Genomic DNA, 18,161 nt, shown 5'->3' with positions numbered 1-18,161 from the left:
TACCGCCGTGGGGTTGAACTCACACACACACACACAACAACACACACACACACACACACACACTTAGGCATACTTACAGGAACTTTGGCTTACTCATCCCACATGAGGAGAGCAGAGTTAACCCATGCTGTCAGTCCAATATGTCCAGTGGACGATGCCATCGGGATACATTTTAAAACGGACATACTTCTAAATTTGAGCTTATGTTCACATGATGAGGTCAGAGATGAGACGATCTGATTGGCTGAATGTTAAAAAGTCATTTAAGACGAGGACCCACGTCACCTTTAGGTGAAAATAGGGACATCCATCGTGTTAAAGCTGTTAAAGCTGCACTGATCAGTGTTTTTAGATCAAATGACAATTTTATTAAGGCCTCGTTCCTCACATCAACAACTGGTCTACACCTGTCCATCTACCTGGTCTTAATATAAATGTGTCTCCACATGCGTCCCCAGCCAGCACTTGAGATCTGATCTCAGTTTGTGTGTCTGTAAGTCAGCAGCGCCATCATGTGGTCAGTAGAATATTGTACCAGCTGCTGTCTCTAATGGATCTCTACCTACCGCTGGATCAGAACCATCAACAGCTGCTTGTTGACTTGGAGACATGATCCAGATGTTGGAACAAGATGGAAATTTTAGAGACAAAGACTCAGATTAGAACTGAACCCTGGAAGCTTCCATCCTCAGAGGAACCAGGTCACTGGTGAGCACACATTAAGATCTTCTGTATTTGTGATGGTAAATGGTAAGCACACACACATTCACACACCAGTACCACACCAGTGACCACTCAAGGACCTTTCACTAGTTTTCACACCATATGCCAAATGTCTCACAATCTTTCCACGGATCCATCGTCCTGTCATGTCTGGACCCTCTCGTTCGTGGACAACCCACTCTACCTACTGAGCCACAGCCACCGACGCCATGATATTAGTTATTTTATAGAAGGAAGGAAGGGTAGAAGGAAGGAAGGAAGGAAGGAAGGAAAGATTGGGGGAAGGAAGAATGGAAGGAAAGAGAAAGAAGGAAGGAAGGACAGGAAGAGTGGAAGAAGGTAAGAAAGGAAAGATGGAAGAGAGAGAGGGAGGGAAAGAAGGAGGTAAGGAAGGAAAGAAGGAAGGAAAGATTGGGGAGGGAAGAATAGAAGAAAAGAGAGAAAGAAGGAAGGAAGGAAAGGAAGAGTGGAAGAAGGTAAGAAGGGAAAGATGGAAGAGGGAAGGAAGGAGGGAAGGAAAGAAGGAAGGAAGGAGGAAATGAAGGGAGGAAGGAAGGAAGAGAGGAGGGAAGGAGGGAAGGAAAGAAGGAAGGTAGGAAGGTCATTGCAGGTCATGAAGTGAAAACAAACCATCTGCCTCCCTCTAATAATTTCAGTATATTTTAATGCAATGTTAAAGTCAGTTAATAAGAATTTAATCCATTTCAGCAACGTTTACGTCCATTTTCTTACTAGCAACCTTCTTCTTCGTTGGTTGACACATTGCTAGGTTTCTTCGTGTATCACTGCCACCATCTGTTGATCACTGGAACAGCATGAAAGCTGTTATAAAAGCTTTCCCCTGCCACAGAAGACCTTTAACATTTCATCAATCAGTGCTTTTATTGTAATAAATGGTAAAATGCGTGAGAAATGTCCTTTCCTATCACTAGTTTTCACACCATGTGCCAAATGTCTCCCAATCACTGTGTCTCTTTCCACGGATCCATCGTCCTGTCACGTCTGAATGAAGCCACAATAAACATTAACCCGGAAAGTGCTCGCGTCTTAACGGCAAAAAGCAATTACTGTAACGGACCGAGGAAGCCCAGAAGTGTTAGACGCTCACATTCTGGGTGTAAGAAGATTTATCTGCTCAAAAACTGACCTGAGTGTGTGTTTGTATAGAGTCAACAATCAGCTCCATGCCTCCAAGTCGCTAAGCTTTTAGTGTAAGTCTAGTTAAGTCTCCACAGCCTTGCTTTTTCTTTTTGTTTTTTTTTTATTCCCCTGCAGGTTTAATCTGTTGTTGTTGTGTTTACACCTGCAACGTGTGTGTAAGCAAGTGTTTGAAACCAAAGTCCGACTGATAAATCAGCTCCTTTGGCAAAAAAAAAAAGATATGGCAGAGGCACTGTTCTGCAGCAGGAAGAAGAAAAATAATAAAAAAAAAGTTAGTGGCATAAATAATGAGTAAACCCCGGCTACGAGTGTTTGGCCCTGCCGTTGCAACAAGGCTAATTAGTCCTTAAGGGAGAATAAAACATTTTGAGAAGAAAATGAGTGATCCTGAACTAATACAATGCAGTGATAACAGAGCAGGAGGAGGAAAAAATAAAAAATAAAACCTAGAGTGAGACGATCAAAACAAGAAAAGACTGATGCAACGGCAGCTAATGCACTTCAGAGAGACACAGAGAGAGAGAAAGAGAAATCTGGAGAATAACAAAGTCCTCCTCATTGGAGAGATGTGTGTTATTGACGGGCAGCGTTTATGTCAAGGAGGAAACGGACACGGGGGGAAACAGATGCAGAAAGGCAAGATGGGGAATCCGAATCAATAATGGGAGAGGGGTCAGTGACTCCATTACACACAGACACACACATTCACAAAGAGAGAGAGTAAAGGGGGAGGGTGGGGTGGGGGGCACAATCAGCTTCATCCTCTGCAAACAGTTCATTATTCAAGTAAACTGTAGAACATGCAACGGTAAGCGAACGCATCGACATTCAAATGCAGCGTAGGACAAAAGAAGTCAGTGGATGCATTGGATTTTAAATGGATGTGTACGATAAATGAAACATTTTTAATTTATGCATGGGTGCTGATACCACCCAAGCTGTTTTATCTCGTACTTATGCTGCGTATGCCGCTCAGCGTGCACGGTGCACACGGTATATACTCTATATGTTGTGTGGTATCGAGTGCTGGTACTTGAACTCATTGTTCAGATCTACCCTGAGTGTGCCCGTAAGGTTGTCTTGTATGTATGCATTTTGTTTTTATGTAGGGCTACAGATGGAAACCTCTTTACTATTTCCGTCTGCTTCTCCATTTCCCCAATTTTCAACTTGATTGTTTTGGATCAATAAAGATGGAACACATGGAGGAAAGGTTAACTGAGGAGATTAAATTTTGGTGAAAGTTTCATTCGCCTTTGTTGAAAGAGAAGCAGGAAGTAGAAACAAAAATGAACCCGACTGGCGAAAAAAGACACAGTGCTGACTAACGTTTGGGTAAAGTTGTTTACTGAGCGAGACAGACTGACGAGAGCACAAGTATAAATGGATCACACCGGTGTAGGCCGATGCAGTAGTCAGACTTCAGACAAGCTCAAGCTTTTGTTTTTTGTTTTGTTTTTGTTTTGTTTTTGTTTTTGACGTAAACCAAAACTACGTCCCTGTAGCGTCAACACTGCTTCGTCTTCTGTTTAAATGCCGGTTGGCTAAAATCAAACCTGCCAGAAATCAAAGAAGAAGAAGAACTAACCTTGTCTGCTGTGTAAAATGAAGTGAGTTAGCCATTAGTCAGTAACTAGTGTAATGTGGATGTGTGGTGAGGTGGTAGTAGTTGATCATCTCAACAGAATCCATGGAGTCCACTCAGTCAAAGGCTGCACCCAAACAACAACAACAAACACTGAACGTTTAAAAGAAGAGAAAAGTTTCCTGGAGACAGCGTCAAGGAGAAACATCTTCCAGAGAGGGTTAGGGAGTTTATGGCAGCGTTGGACGACCAGAACATTTCTGGAGTAGAGAACACAAGGTACCAGCTACCCTCTCCACACTACATTAACTTTGACTGAAAGATTTATTGGACTGAATCCAGTCCACTAGGAGAAGACAAGGAAGACAAGGACAGACTTTAGGAAGCTACAGGAGACCAACTCTAGGAGAAGACAAGGAAGACAAGGACAGACTTTAGGAAGCTACAGGAGACCAACTCTAGGACATTTAGGATCTGATCAGGACTCGGATCATCTGATAAACAATATTACAAGACAGAAGTGAGAGCATCACCAGTAGAAAGACGTTCAAGGCTCAGGTGTGACCGTCACCGTGGCAGCCTTAGTCCTGGACGCACAGGTCTGCAACAGCATGAAACTCAAGATGCTCCGAGTCGGTTTATTTTATTTGTTGAGCCCTACATCCACAGTGGCTGCGCCCTAAGAAGAGTTTCCGATACAGTGCATGTGATAATGGGATTCACCCCCCCACCCCGCCTCCTTCTGTCCAACACACCATCCGTTTGAAAAGGAAGCCACTGCATTTAAATCACCCGAGCAGTTTACTGTAAGAGTCCACCGGGGGGAAATCGAAGAAGAGATGCAAGGAGAGAGAGAGAGAGAATGGGGGAGATGGGAGAGGGGCGTGGCCTAAAACAGGGTTGTGGGAAATAGCAGCGGGTGGAATGTAAAGTAAAAGATGGGGAAGATAGTGACGGAGATGTTGGGAAGAGGCTGAGTGGGAAGTGGTGAGAGTGAGTGAGTGAGTGAGTGAGTGAGTGAAGGACCTATAAACATGGAGTAATAACAGCAGGAGTCAAAGAGTGCACCGGGTCAAGGGAAGAATTAAAATATGAATCAAGAGCTGAGTGAGAGAGAAAGAGACGTGGAAAAACAGGAAGTGAAAGCGAGTTCACCGTCCTTGATCTGTATTGTTGAGCATGAAGAGGTTTATTTATGGACATAGTCCTCAACCTTCCCTCTCTCCTTCCTCTTTTCTCTCTCTCTCTCTCTCTCTACCTCTTTGTGTTGTTTATGTTGACCACGCTGAATGCCTCTGACCTCCTTTCCGCTGATGGATGACAAACAAACCCGGGCAATCCCAGAATGCTCTTTGTCATCCCTGCAGAGGTGAGCATGTGAATGGAGAACTGAACGGTGAGACAGCCTACACATACTAACCGTGGCCTTCGATAGGGACGTGTGTTCTTTGTTGTGTTTAAGATCACAGTCAACATAAAAAACATTAAACTTTAGATCTGATAATTCCTCTATGAGTAGAAAACTAGTAGCTTTTGTTTATAGAAGACATCTTAATACTTAAATCAACATCCGAACCAGGCGATCTGACCTCACCTATCCATCCACCTGGTCTTAATATAAATGTGTCTCCACCTGGTCTTAATATAAATGTGTCTCCACATGTGTCCCCAGCCAGCACTTGAGATCTGATCTCAGTTTGTGTGTCTGTAAATCAGCAGCGCCATCATGTGGTCAGTAGAATATTGTACCAGCTGCTGTCTCTAATGGATCTCTACCTACCGCTGGATCAGAACCATCAACAGCTGCTGGTTGACTTGGAGACATGATCCAGATTTTTGGAACAAGATGGAAAGACTCTCACATGTTAAGATCTGATTTATTTTAGAGACAAAGACTCAGATTAGAACTGAACCCTGGAAGCTTCCATCCTCTGAGGAACCAGGTCACTGCTGAGGGAAGGAAGGAAGGAAGGAAGGAAGGAAGGAAGGAAGGGAAGAAAGAAAGACAGAAAGAAAGAAGAAAAGAAGGAAGGAACATAGGAAGGGAAGAAAGAAGGAAGGAGAGAAGAAATGAAGGGAGGACTGAGGGAAGTAGGGAGTGAAAGAAATAAGGAAGGAATGAAGGAAAGAAGGAATGAAGGAGGAAAATAGGAAGGAAAGAAGGAAGAGAGGAGGCAAGAAAGAAAAGAAGGAAAGAAGGAAGAGGGGGGAGGGAAGGAAGCGAGGAAGGAAGGAGGTAAGAATGGAAAGAAGGAAAAGAAGGAGGGAAGGAAAGAAGGAAGGAAGGTGGGAAGGAAAGAGGGAATGAAGGAAAGGAAGGAAGGATGGAAGGATGGAAGGAATGAAGGAAGGACTGAGAGAAGTAGGAATGGAAAGAAAGAAGAAAGGAGGTCAGAAAGGAAAGAAGGAAGGAGGGAAAAGTAGGGAGGATGGAAGGGGGGAAGGAAAGAAGGAAGGACGTCAGATCAGTGTTCACACCTGGACACTAGAGACCAGATCAGGACGGATGTTAATGTTAAAGGTCTGAACTGGGATTAAAGCTCTGTTCAAACTTGTTCTAACACTTTCTGAACTTCACCTGGACCAATGGGTGCTCATTGATACACAACGATGGTGATGATGGAGACACTATAACTAGACCTTACCTGGTGCACACTAATCTGATTAAAAAGGCCCAGCATACGATCCTTCACTGTTCTACATTAAACTAGACAAACATCAGCGCGTTAACTTCTTCTCTTTTCCAGCAGAAATAACGGTGTATGAGCGTGAAGCTTTAACCCGGTGCATTAACCGTATCAAACACATGCTGATATCTGAGTGACAGCGAGGCGCTGGAAGGGGAGGGGGTAGAAAGCTGCATTCGTGGAAATCATAAATGATTCAGAACCAGGTGTCCGTTTCTCCTCCAGCGGTTCGTTCAGGAATTTGTAAAAGATATTCTCTCAGTGAACCAGCAGCCTCTCTGGCAGTCTATCCTAAACATCCTCTTATATATTATTGTACGGTGACAATGACGGACAGCTTCACTTGATCCAGTAGTACACGGAGAATGAGCTCCAGAGTATGAATGTTGATATGAAATCATTGTATTTCTGATTTTAATTTAGATCCTGAACTCATCAGATAAACAATATGTAGTAGTTAGTAAAGGTTGTAGTGATGTTTCTTCTTCTACACTGATGACGGCGTTAAAATCGTCTGCAGGTAAAAACTCTTGTGACCTCTCAGGTGTTTTATCTGTGCAGGATGAGATGTGGTGGAAAAACAAGAGGAGATTCAAACTATTTGATCTTAGCTCTACAGTAAATTTGCAAAACTGATCAAAATGTTGAAATAAATGCAAATTTAAAGAACTGAATGCAAAAATAAAGCCAAGAACTGAATCTTGTTTTTTTTTTTTTTTTTGCTGCTGCCGTCTGACACGTTTAGATGACGAATGTAACACAAATTATTAAGGCTGCAAAAGTTAAGCTTCAGTTGTCAAATAATCTGATTACTTTTCATTCATAGGTTTCCAGAGTCTGACGTGACATCTTTAAATCTTTTGTTTTGTTTGAGCAACAGTTCAAAACCTAAATATGTTCCATTTACATTTGATATTGTGCTCAAATTAAACTAATCCTCACAACAGAGACGTTCTCCAGCTCGAAATAAGTAAGTAATAAGTGGAGAAGACTGATCTTTTAGGTGGTTTATGCTACGACGACAGCCCAGACCCTAACGTCATAGCCTGACGTGCACCTCCCCAGAAACGTAACTACGCATCGTGTGATTGGTCCTCTTGGTAGTAGCGTGTTTCCTCTTTAGTGTTTCCAGCTGCTTCTCCATCTCCGCAAATTTCTAATTGATTGTTTTGGATCAATAAAGATGGAGCACATGGAGGAAAGGTTAACTGAGGAGGTTCAGAGATACAAACATTTGTACGACTCGTCTTTGGTTAAAGTTTCAGTTGTCATTGTTGAAAGTGAAGCAGGAAGTAGAAAAAGACACAGCACCGATAACTAGAGTAAGTATAAATGGCTCGCACCAACGTAGGCTACGTAGGTTATGCCGTCTAGTCCCACAGTACTTTAAATGAGCCTTTAAGATGAATATCCTGTTTTAAAAAAATGAAAATTAGCTGCACCAGTTTCTGGCTGTTTACACAAACAAGCAAGTTTCAGTAGAAGTTTCCTATTTAAACCTCAAACTTCCCACCAGTCCTCCAGAACTGAAGAAGCTCCTCGGATGATGAGTAGTGAAACGTCTTCTCCTTCGTCCTTCTTTAAACGCTTTTGTTTTAGGACATACCTTGACCTGAATGTCTGAAAACCTTCACAGACCTTTAAGATGAAGTTAAAGCCTGAAGCCTGTTAGCTTAGCATGTAGCATTTGGCCAAAAAGCAGCTGCAACTGCAGTAAAACCTATAATTTGTTGCTATCACACTAAACAAATTACCTCTAACATGTTCATTTTATGATTAATTGTAATCAATTAACTGGCATAAATAGTTTAATTAACTGTTTAATAGTTTGGATCTTGCTTTACCATAAGGATGGAAACTATACTAAAATAAAAATTGTTTCTCTTAACTGGTATTGGTTGAGGAGCTTTCTTTTCTCCGTCTTCTCGTCCCATTATTTCTTTAAACTTCCTGACAGAAAAACAAGAGTTTCTTCTTCTGCTCCCTCTTTGTCTTTCTCCTCCTCCTTCCTTCCTTCAAACCCGTACAGCAGCAGCACAAACAGGCCATTATGGCCGACATGATTCCTCCTCTCTATCTGTCTCCTCCTCCTCCTCCCTCTCACCCATACAAACCCGCCGCTTCCTCTCCCCGTGAATGAAGGAGGAAGTGCAGAGGAGACTGAAGTGTAAAGACTCCTCTGTCTCCTCCGTCTCCCTCTCAGACAGGAGTGACACCACAGCCGACAACAACAACAAGGACAGTGACAAGCGCCGCTGACGAATTATTCATGAGGGCTGAAGAACGCAACCGCAAAGGAGCTCAGTGTCTGCTCCTTCGGCAGCCTGTGTTCAAAGTCGGCCCGTTCACAAGTTACAGCCCCAAACTTAACGCCCTCCAAGAAGCCATTTCCCTCTCAATGGCGCCCACCTGGTCTGAGAAAGGAAAGCGGCGCCAAACTGAGGATTGAAAGTATCAAAGTGCCTATTCTCCAACTTGGTTGAGAAGTTTGTCACAAGCGGCGCTCTGTCTCCAAACAAGACAACTTCTGTGTGACACCTGAGCGAGGCGCGAGGCGCGAGGAGCCGGTTAAAACGCCGCGTGAGCTGGCGGCGGATGTGGCTCACATTCGTAATGAGGACATAAACAAACTTTGTCCTCCTCAAGTCGCTTTCGACTCCGTGAGACGGGGAACGCTTGAAAACAATACCATCCTAGAAGCGAAAGCGTTTTGTAAAGACAACTCTGTTTGTTCCAGGCTGGATCACTGTAATTCATTCAGTTATTTCGTTGCAGCTAGTTCAATATATATGTGTGAACCATCAAGACTAAACACTAGGAATGTCCCATGTTTATTTTATTCATTCATTCGTTTTCTGTCTCCAGTCTATCACAGGGCTAACACAGAGAGACACTCACACCTACGGCCAATTTAGAATCACCAATGAACCCAACCAGCATGTCTTTGGACGGAGGGAGGAAGCTGGAGAACCTGGAGAGAACCCACACAGACACAGGGAGAACATGCAGACTCCGCACAGAATGGAACTAGTCGGCCCATTTATTTATTTTGGCTCTGCTCATAAACCAAAACCACGTCCCTGTAGCGTCAAAACTTCTTCTTCTTCTTCTTCCGTTTTAATGTTTAGCATCAAAGCTGCCAAAAAAGATGAAGAAGAACCAGAACCCTGTGACTAAACATGTCAGCTGCGTGGAAGAGCTTTCCTGGTGGATGTTTGGTGAGGTGGTAGTAGTTGATCATCTAAACAGAATCCATGGAGTCCACTCAGTCAAAGGCTGCACCCAAACAACAACAACAAACACTGAAGGTTTAAAAGAAGAAGAGAAAAGTTTCCTGGACACAGCTTCAAGGAGAAACATCTTCCAGAGAGGGTTAGGGAGTTTATGGCAGCGTTGGATGACCAGAACATTTCTGGAGTAGAGAACACAAGGTACCAGCTACCCTCTCCACACTACATTAACTTTGACAGAAAGATTTATTGGACTGAATCCAGTCCACTCTAGGAGAAGACAAGGAAGACAAGGAAAGACTTTAGGAAGCTACAGGAGACCAACTCTAGGAGAAGACAAGGAAAGACTTTGGGAAGACACAAAAGACCAACTCTAGGAGAAGACAAGGAAAGACTTTAGGAGGAACTCGAGGACATTTAAGATCAGATCTGGGTTTGAATCACAACGAAAAACCATAATTTCAAATTTCAAATCAACAAAATTATGCAAAGCGATGACATATCATCACGGTGTCGGACAGAAAACGAGCAGCAGATGTTCAGATCACTGCACACTTTAATGCAGCCGTGTGCTCAGTCAACCATCGCCACCGCCACCACTCCATGATCACATCGTCTCAATGGCGTCCTCTCTCAGAAGCTGAGCAGGCAGCGTTTGATAACCGCAGTCCCCCCGGACAGAGGTGGAAGCTCCGGGGGTTGCCGGAGCTGCATATCTCGGAGCGAAAGGCCTTGTCACAGCGCGCCACGCTGGGGGCACGACTTCCCTGGAGCTCCCCAGAGGCCCCACAGGGTAGGATCTTATGAATGTGGGTCACAGGGAGTTCCCTCTGAATGTGTGTGTGTGTGTGTGTTTGAGACAGTCCACTCTCAGACTGCCTTTGGGGGAGATAATGAAGAATGAACTATTTCTCAAAGCAGGCAGTGGAGCGTAAAGACGACACACACACACACACACACAGAGAGAGAGGAGCATGTGTGCATAAAGACGCAAAATAAAGGAATCCTCAAATGATTTCCACTTTGAGGAAGGAAGACGTTCCACTTCACGAACCGTGCAGAAAACACAGAGAACGTTAACGGTGCTGCGCCGAGCGTTCGCGCCGAGCGTTCGCGCCTTCCCTGCCTCGCGGATCCCCGTGACTGAGCCATGAATACTGCATGGCGTTCCTGGAAGCGCGCGAAGGGCCCCAGTGGAAGTAGCAGGCGCAGTGTGCGGGTTCCTCCGCAGGTCACTGTGCCACGGCGTCTCCGCTCTGTATTTACTCTGAGCGCAAACCCTGCGAGCGTTTAATGCAACGTATGTGTGCATAGGTTGGTTGGTGCGTGGGTGGGTGGGTGAGAGGAGAGCGGAGAAAGAGCATTTATGTTTGCATGCACGAAGGCGCTTGTGCACATATGTGTGTTCACGTGTGTCTGCGTGCACGTGAAGACGTATTTAGACACCGATATGTGTGTTTATGGGTGTTTTGTGAACTTGCGTGCGTCCGTTTTTCTGGTAATGTCACATGTTCGCCTGCATGGAGATTCAGTGGACCAGAAGAATCATGATGTCTCACACTGGGCATGGGTGGGGGGAAGGGTGAGTGTGTACATGAGAGAGAGAGAGAGACAAAGATGACCAAGGCGGCTGCAGACAATATGTGTGCGGCACATTTTCCCATTTCCATGTTGCCGGGTTGCGGAGGTGGGGATGTGTGATAATAGTGCAGACAATGGCGAAGGTGATTCAATGAACGGCCCAGATGCTTCATTTTGAAGCAGAGGAACACGCGCTCGCGATGGCGGACACGCACGCACAACACGGGACGCACAATGAAAACCTCCTTTCGCAGAACTTGACATATGGCGCGCGCAATTTCCCTCTCAATTTCAGATCCAACTCCCACAGACGCACCCCCCCACCGCACGCCGGCAAATTGCCACCCCCCTCCGCCCAACCTCCCCATCTCCTCGCCTCTTCATCCTTCCCTCCCAATTCACTCCTCTCCCCCTGAAAGTCATCTGCTCGCTAAGCAGTAAGCAACATTGCGGCCCGCTCGCAGAAATGAGAGTATACAAATGATTTGTGGCACGGGCGTCCCACCGGCGCCAGCCAGCCGAGATGGCTGCGAGGAGGAAGAGGGGGTCCGGGGCGGGTGGGTGATGGTGAGGGGGGATAATGTCACTTTCACCTTGCATTTCTCTAGCAGACCCATGATGATCATTTTTCCCCATTTTCATTGCAAATTTGTTTCGGGCAAGGCCTGGCGAGGGGGGGGGGGCGGAGAGCGTGAGGTGGATGTGGTGGGTGAGAGCAAGTCCCAAATGCTTTGCTGAGTGGAAGCAGAGTGAGAGAGAGTGAGAGAGAGAGAGAGAGAGAGGGAGGGAGGGGGGGCGGTAAACAAGAGAAAAAGAGAGGAGACGGTGTGTATAAGAGGGAGGGGGGGTGGATCAAAGAGGAAAGAGGTGGCGTGGGGGGGGGGGGGCGCATCTGCACAGTGACCTTTTTCTGATCCAATCTCACTGATGAATCCTAATGAAGGATTTAATAAAATCACAGTTTACAATCTGTCTCTGCATCAAAGCGTGCAATCCAATTCAAAACACAGGCCCCCATCTACATTTCCAATATTGTTGCAAACCCATCAACCTCGAGCCGAGCCCGTCCCCGAAAAAGAAATAAATAAAAAAAGAAACTAAGTGAGCACATGTTTGTGTATGTGTGTGTGACAAACGAAAGAGAGGGGGGGGGGGGTCGGTTGGTTGGGCAGGGGGCGCGAGGATGAGGGGAGAGAGGGGCGGAGGAAAAAATTGGCCGGGCTGGAGAGTGAGCGGCTGGCGCATTTGTTCCAGCTGTAGCCTAATGTCAAAACTCGTCATATTCATTTGGCCTCCTAATGAGGCTAAAGTCAACAAGGTGGAGCGCACATGAGTGGAATAGCTGCAGCAGCTCAGAGCTAAATGAACAGAGAGAGGGAGAGGGAGAGGGAGAGAGAGCAGGACGCGAGGAATCATTTCAAACTTTCGAGGCCTGCTGCGAGTTCACCCAAACACACTCTTTATACACATCATCTGACATTTCCCTGAAATCGAAAGGGCACACCTGTTACACTGTCCGTGAGCCCGGAGTCTGCAGAGTAAACAAGACGGATGGAAAGATCAATGCACAGCGCTGAATGTCTGTGAGTTGATGAAATGAAGTGAAGCAGAGGAGGACAGTGGTTAAAAAAAAAAAAAGAGGAGCAGACTCCAAGAACGACAAGACTCTGCAACTGTGACATCTGCTGGTGGAAGATTATACTGCCTCTAACAGGAAGGAACTAACCTGCAAAAGATGTTTGTGTAGATGCAGGATAAGGTGCATGTTAGGATAAGTTTATAATGCATTTTGTCGATCAGCCACAACATTATGACCATTGACAGGAGAAGTTAATAACATTTAAACCATCTTGTGACAGTTCAATGTTCTGCTGGGAAGCTTCTGGACCTGGCATTCATTGGTGTGGATGTTACTTAGACATGTAGCACCCACCTAGACCAGACCAGGCACCCCCACCCCATAGCAATGACACTCCTTGATGGCAGCAGCCATCCCCAGCAGGATGCAGCCTGACACAGACACACACACAAAAACACTTTAGGAACAACTAAAAAAAAAACATGAAGAACAGCATAAGGTGTTGACCTGGCCTCCAAATTCACTAGATCCCAAACTGATCAAGTATCTGTGGGATGATCCACAGAGGCCCCTCCCCTCAAAGGCCCCCCCCACTAACAACATTCTGTTGCCAGACACCACAGGACACCCTCAGAAGGCCCATGTCTATTCTCTGATGAGTCACCACATGGGAGACCTGCACAGTATTAGGAAGGTGGTCATAATGTTATGCCTGATCGCTGTACGTGATGGCTACATTAGTGTTCTATCATGGTAGATTGTTGTCTGAGTGCATCAGCTGTATTTCAAATATTTGTCAAACAAATTTGTGCAAAAATGTTAAAAAAAAAAAAAATGTCTGGCACAAAGATGGCGTCCTACCCCATTGGCATGTTTTGCAATGACAACCATAAACCTCCTTAAACCCATGAAGGCCTTAAAGTGCATAGCTAAAACTCCTGGGGGGGGCCCCCCTTCAATCTACCCACACTAGTTTGGACTCGTGTGATAGCAAGAAAATATCCGGGGGCAGCATGACAAGAGTAAATCTAAAGAAATATAGTTTATTTTTGTCACTTTCTGGATCATAAAACGACTAAAAACACAAGGGGAAAATATCCCTACTGCACAGGTGTCAAACATACGGCCCGCGGGCCAAAAGCGGCCCACCAGAGGGTCTAATCTGGCCCGGGATCAATTGGCAAAGTGCAAAAATACTTTTTTTGAATAAAAGCAACTGCTATTTCTAGGGTTCACACTGCTTTAGTAAGAGATGTGGACATAACACGACACTGAGACAGATTAATTGTGTTATCATGAATCTGATGCTAACTGCTGGATCATGCTGCCTGTAAGTAAACTACAAAGTGCATTGTGTCTGTGGAGGTTCTCAGACGTCCAGGTATGTCCAAAAAAAAAAAAAAAGAAAAAAAAGCTGAGTTCAACAAATCTTTTAGAAATAAAGAAGCTTCTTTCAGCTTCTCTGGATTTTCAAAATGCATTGAAGTCACACCAGAACATTATTTACAGAGCTAAATCCATCCATAGATCAATATAGCGTACCAAGTATCTCATCATGCAGCTGATTATGTCGTTAGTGGCAGTGGTGATTTAGGTTTTTGCAGACTAGAGGTTCAGAACTGAATCACCCCTCAGCCGTCTGTCCTTTGAACCAGAAGAAGCCAACAAGTCCAGTTCTCTTTGTTCCACCTTTGTTTCTTGGATAAACCTTCAGACGTACCATTCTTTGATAACAGCAGTGACGACCCCGGGCCAAGATGTAGTACACGTCCCGGGCCCGGGGCTGCCACCAAAACTTAACAGGTCGCAAAAAGACAATAAAAGAGCAGGATGCACGAAGAAGTGAACGAGCTGCCGATCAATAATTCACAGAAGGGAGTATGAAGAAAGCATCAGTGACTGCATAGCCACCAGGGTTTAAAAAGAAAAACATCAAATAACTGCATCTGATAAAAGACGCAATTTGTTTGAATTATAGAAGTTTATTTAAAAGTCAGGACGTTTGAGCATCTGCTGCTTTAAAGTTTGACTTTTCTCATCCAAGCAGAAAACATGAACAGAACTACAACCCTCCATCATCCTTTAGCTTGACGACCAACCAGCTCCTGCTGAAAGTATCAGAATCAGCAGATAGTCTTAAATGTTATTGAAATCTTTTGCAGTTTTGCAAGTCGTACAAATAAAAGCTTCAAGTTCCCCATGTTTTCATTTACTTTCAGCTCTAATCTACCTCCCAACAGTTAAGAAAAAGACCCAAACAGTCCTGAGATATGACACTAAACCTGAACCAGACTCTTCACCCGGACGAGGATGAGACGAGCCGCCCTGCAAAGTTCCACGATATTTTATTGAAACCGGTTTTAGCTGGAGAACAAACACCGGAGCAGGTAGAAAACATGGAGGTTAGCCCCGGGCACAGCCTCCCTGCCCCCCCTCCCTCCCTGCTACATCTGCTCAGCCTGTTAATGAATAACATAACTCCATCTGCACTGTAGCCACAGAAGAAGAAAAAAAAAAAATGCGATCAAAGCCACACGACCAATAGCAATTTATAGATCGGCGGCATCTCTGAGGAATAGGTGCATTGATTGGATATGAGATCTAATGTATGACTGCTGGCCGCATCTGAACGGCTGTAATTTCTGTCTGATTAGACTTCAGATTGCAATTACTTTCCGTATCGACAACGGGCGTTAATGAGACTGTTTGTGCCAGAATCCCCAATCTACATGAGCGGAGAAGCGTATATGGCTGGAGCGTGGATGTTTAGGTGTGGGGTATGTGCTGAGCGTTTGTTAATTCTCTCTACGTCTGTGTGTGTCTGTGTGTGTGTGTGTGTGTGTGTGTGTGTGTGTGTGTGTGTGTGTGTGTGTGTGTGTGTGTGTGCCAGGGTTGATCAGTGTGTAAAGCGACAGCTGTGCTACAAATCAGTGCCCATTTACTGGTGACAGAGTCATTAAAGCCTGCTCATCTCATAAAACACAATGCACACGGTCAAATAGCATTCACTCCACCACTCTCGCTCATAACTCAGTCTACTGGGCACGCTCACAGATGCAAACGCACACACACACTCTCTCTCTCGCAAAGCTAAGCCGAGTGTGTCAAGTGGAATGAGAGAAAAGGGAGGAGGGACAGGAGGTAGGGATGGATATTTGCTGCTAAAAGCACAGCAGCAGTCATCGCTCACACTTTGTCTGAGGCTCTCGTTTTAGTTCAGGGGCCAATTTGAACACAAGCGGGTCGGAGCAATAACATAAGACTCTTAACTTCACATTTTTCTTGTGTTTTAGTGCAAAGAAGAATAAGTATGTTATGGAAATGCTTACATTTGATGAACAACCTGAAGTTTCTTAAGAAAAATAAGCGTAATTTCTGCATTTTGCTGCCATCTGCTGGTTAGTTGCTGCTTCTCAGCGTCGTGTTATGAATAGAAGAGGATATAATAGAAAAGAATAGAACAGAATAGTCATTGTGCAACGAAATTAAGGTGCCCCCTTAGGTGCTGTAGAAGTACTGGAATAAAAATAAATAAAAAAAGTAAAGGAAATGTAAAAAACAAGAATAAAAGCACAAATATAAAATACTAACATGACATAACCATCTCATTCACACATAATAATAATAATAAGTCACTGTAATTTCACGTCACATGGAATTATTGCACTCGTTTGTGTTGCACATTGCTGTAAGAAACTATTGCACACCTTTGCACATATGAAATTATTGCACAGATGTGCACTGTTGCACATTATTGTGTCTGCAACTCTGACTTAAACGGTGCGACTCCTAGTGGACAAATCAAGAATATAGCAGATACATTATTGAAACACTGCAGTTAACGTCTTCATTTTTTATGTAAATTCATCCTGTAGGTTAGATCGGACACCTCGGTGGGTCCGATTTTGGCCCACGGGCCGTATGTTTGACACCCCTTGGTTTTAGGGTGAAACAAGTGCAAACAAAAAGCACACATCCTGCACAACTACAACGCTCCGTCCTCTTTTCTCTCTCTCAGTTTAGAACAATGACACGAAACCTTTCGTTGGATTTATGCAAATCCGCTGCGTCAGAGTCTTATATTTAGAAACTATTTTACATGCTTTTATTCATTTATTTTATTCATTTGATTATTGTAACAGCCTTTTTACCTGTTTGAACAATAAACCAGTCTCTCGACTTCAGACGGTTTTAACCAGAACCAGGAGAAGAGGTCGTATCACTGCACCGGCTCCCAGTATGTTTTAATTATAAGATCTTAACCACTACTTTTAAAGCTCTTTACTGTGCTTTGAGATCCTTGGGCTGAGGTGTACCGTCTCAGGCAGGGCCCCCCATGGGTGTGGAAAGATCTGCCCGAGGAAATCAGGTTAGCCGACTAATCTCTTTTAGATATCTACTCTAAAAACATACTTTAATCTGAGAGCCTGTTCCTGGTTTTAATTGAGCTTTTAACTGCTTTCGTATTATTACTACTACTACTCCTGGGGACTTTGTGCAAAGAAAAACTGTTTTTTCATTTAAAGCACTGAGTTCTAGCAGGTGCTGAAGGAGAGCGTGGGTCAGCTGTCCCCTTCACAGATTCATACACCGTAGTCGCAAAGTGCTATCTGAGGATTAATGTGCCACAGGCGGCCGCTGAGGTGTAAAATGTCACCAGCCTCAATCTGATCCGAGGTCGGACGCCGGACACCCAGAGAAGGTCGCCGCAGCACCTGGGCCGGCGCCGTGCAGCAGCGAGATATTGACGAATGTGGATCTCACCACGGATTAAACTGAATTTTTTTTTTTTTTTTTAAATGTGCATGAGCGTTAAAAGCGTGAGTCATCACCTCCCCGCCACCTGGTCTCACTCAGGAGGTCCCGGCCTCGGTGGAACACAGAACCTGCAACCTATTCCTGTATTGTTCTTTTAATTAATATGAAGATTTAAATAAAACGGATGCATTTGGGACATGAGTTGAGATCTTTAGGACACTTAGGGCTGCTGGTGGTTAGTTTGCTCGCCACTGGAGCCCAGCTGGAGCTACACCATGGACAGGTCACCGGTCTAATACTCACAACGCAGAGAGAGACAATGCACACAAATTACCCTAACCAGCATGTCTTTGGACTGTGGGAGAACAGACAGAGGTACATGAAGAGCATGAAAACTCTGCACAGCAACCCAACCAGTGGGTTCAACACCCAGGACCCTGTCGCCAGGTACCAGAAGATGCAAGAAATAATTATTTCTTTAAGCCAGTCTCTACATCATAGCTCAACACATGCACAGACAAACACATAACCAGCAGGTGTCTGTCTTACCTTTCTCAGAGAATCCACCATCCTTCGTGACCTGGTCCCAGCTGGAGCGGTTGTGCACGGCTGCCGATGACCCGTACGACTGGAGACGATGAATTTGACGAGACATCACCATGTACCTGAAAAAGAAAAAGATTAGCGCAGCCGGTCAGGGTGACAGCTTCCTCAACGGATGCGTGATGCACGGTGGAAGTGTTGAGCGGAGCATCTCTTCACAGAATCGTTTCATCTAAAGTTTACATAACGGGACATGAATGGACTCACCCCGGCTGACAAAAGCTCCAAACAAGCTCCCGCCTAAAACTTTAAAA

General features: G+C 44.8%; 1 protein-coding gene across 1 annotated transcript in view; it reads right to left on the bottom strand.

The window, feature by feature from the left end:
* myt1b (myelin transcription factor 1b) overlaps nt 1-18,023 on the bottom strand; it is a 112,119-nt gene extending 94,096 nt beyond the window's left edge. Inside the window, exon 1 of the mRNA XM_084553807.1 lies at nt 17,854-18,023. Within this exon, the coding sequence (XP_084409933.1) occupies nt 17,854-17,965 (112 nt within the window). The 5' untranslated portion in view covers nt 17,966-18,023. The remainder of the gene's footprint in view (nt 1-17,853) is intronic.
* Nucleotides 18,024-18,161: the final 138 nt, after the last annotated feature.

The sequence above is a fragment of the Chelon labrosus genome, assembly GCF_963514085.1.
Source record: "Chelon labrosus genome assembly, chromosome: 10".
Lineage (NCBI taxonomy): Eukaryota > Metazoa > Chordata > Actinopteri > Mugiliformes > Mugilidae > Chelon > Chelon labrosus.
The sequence above is the reverse complement of the archived record's forward strand: the minus strand, read 5'-3'. Positions and strand labels throughout refer to the sequence as shown.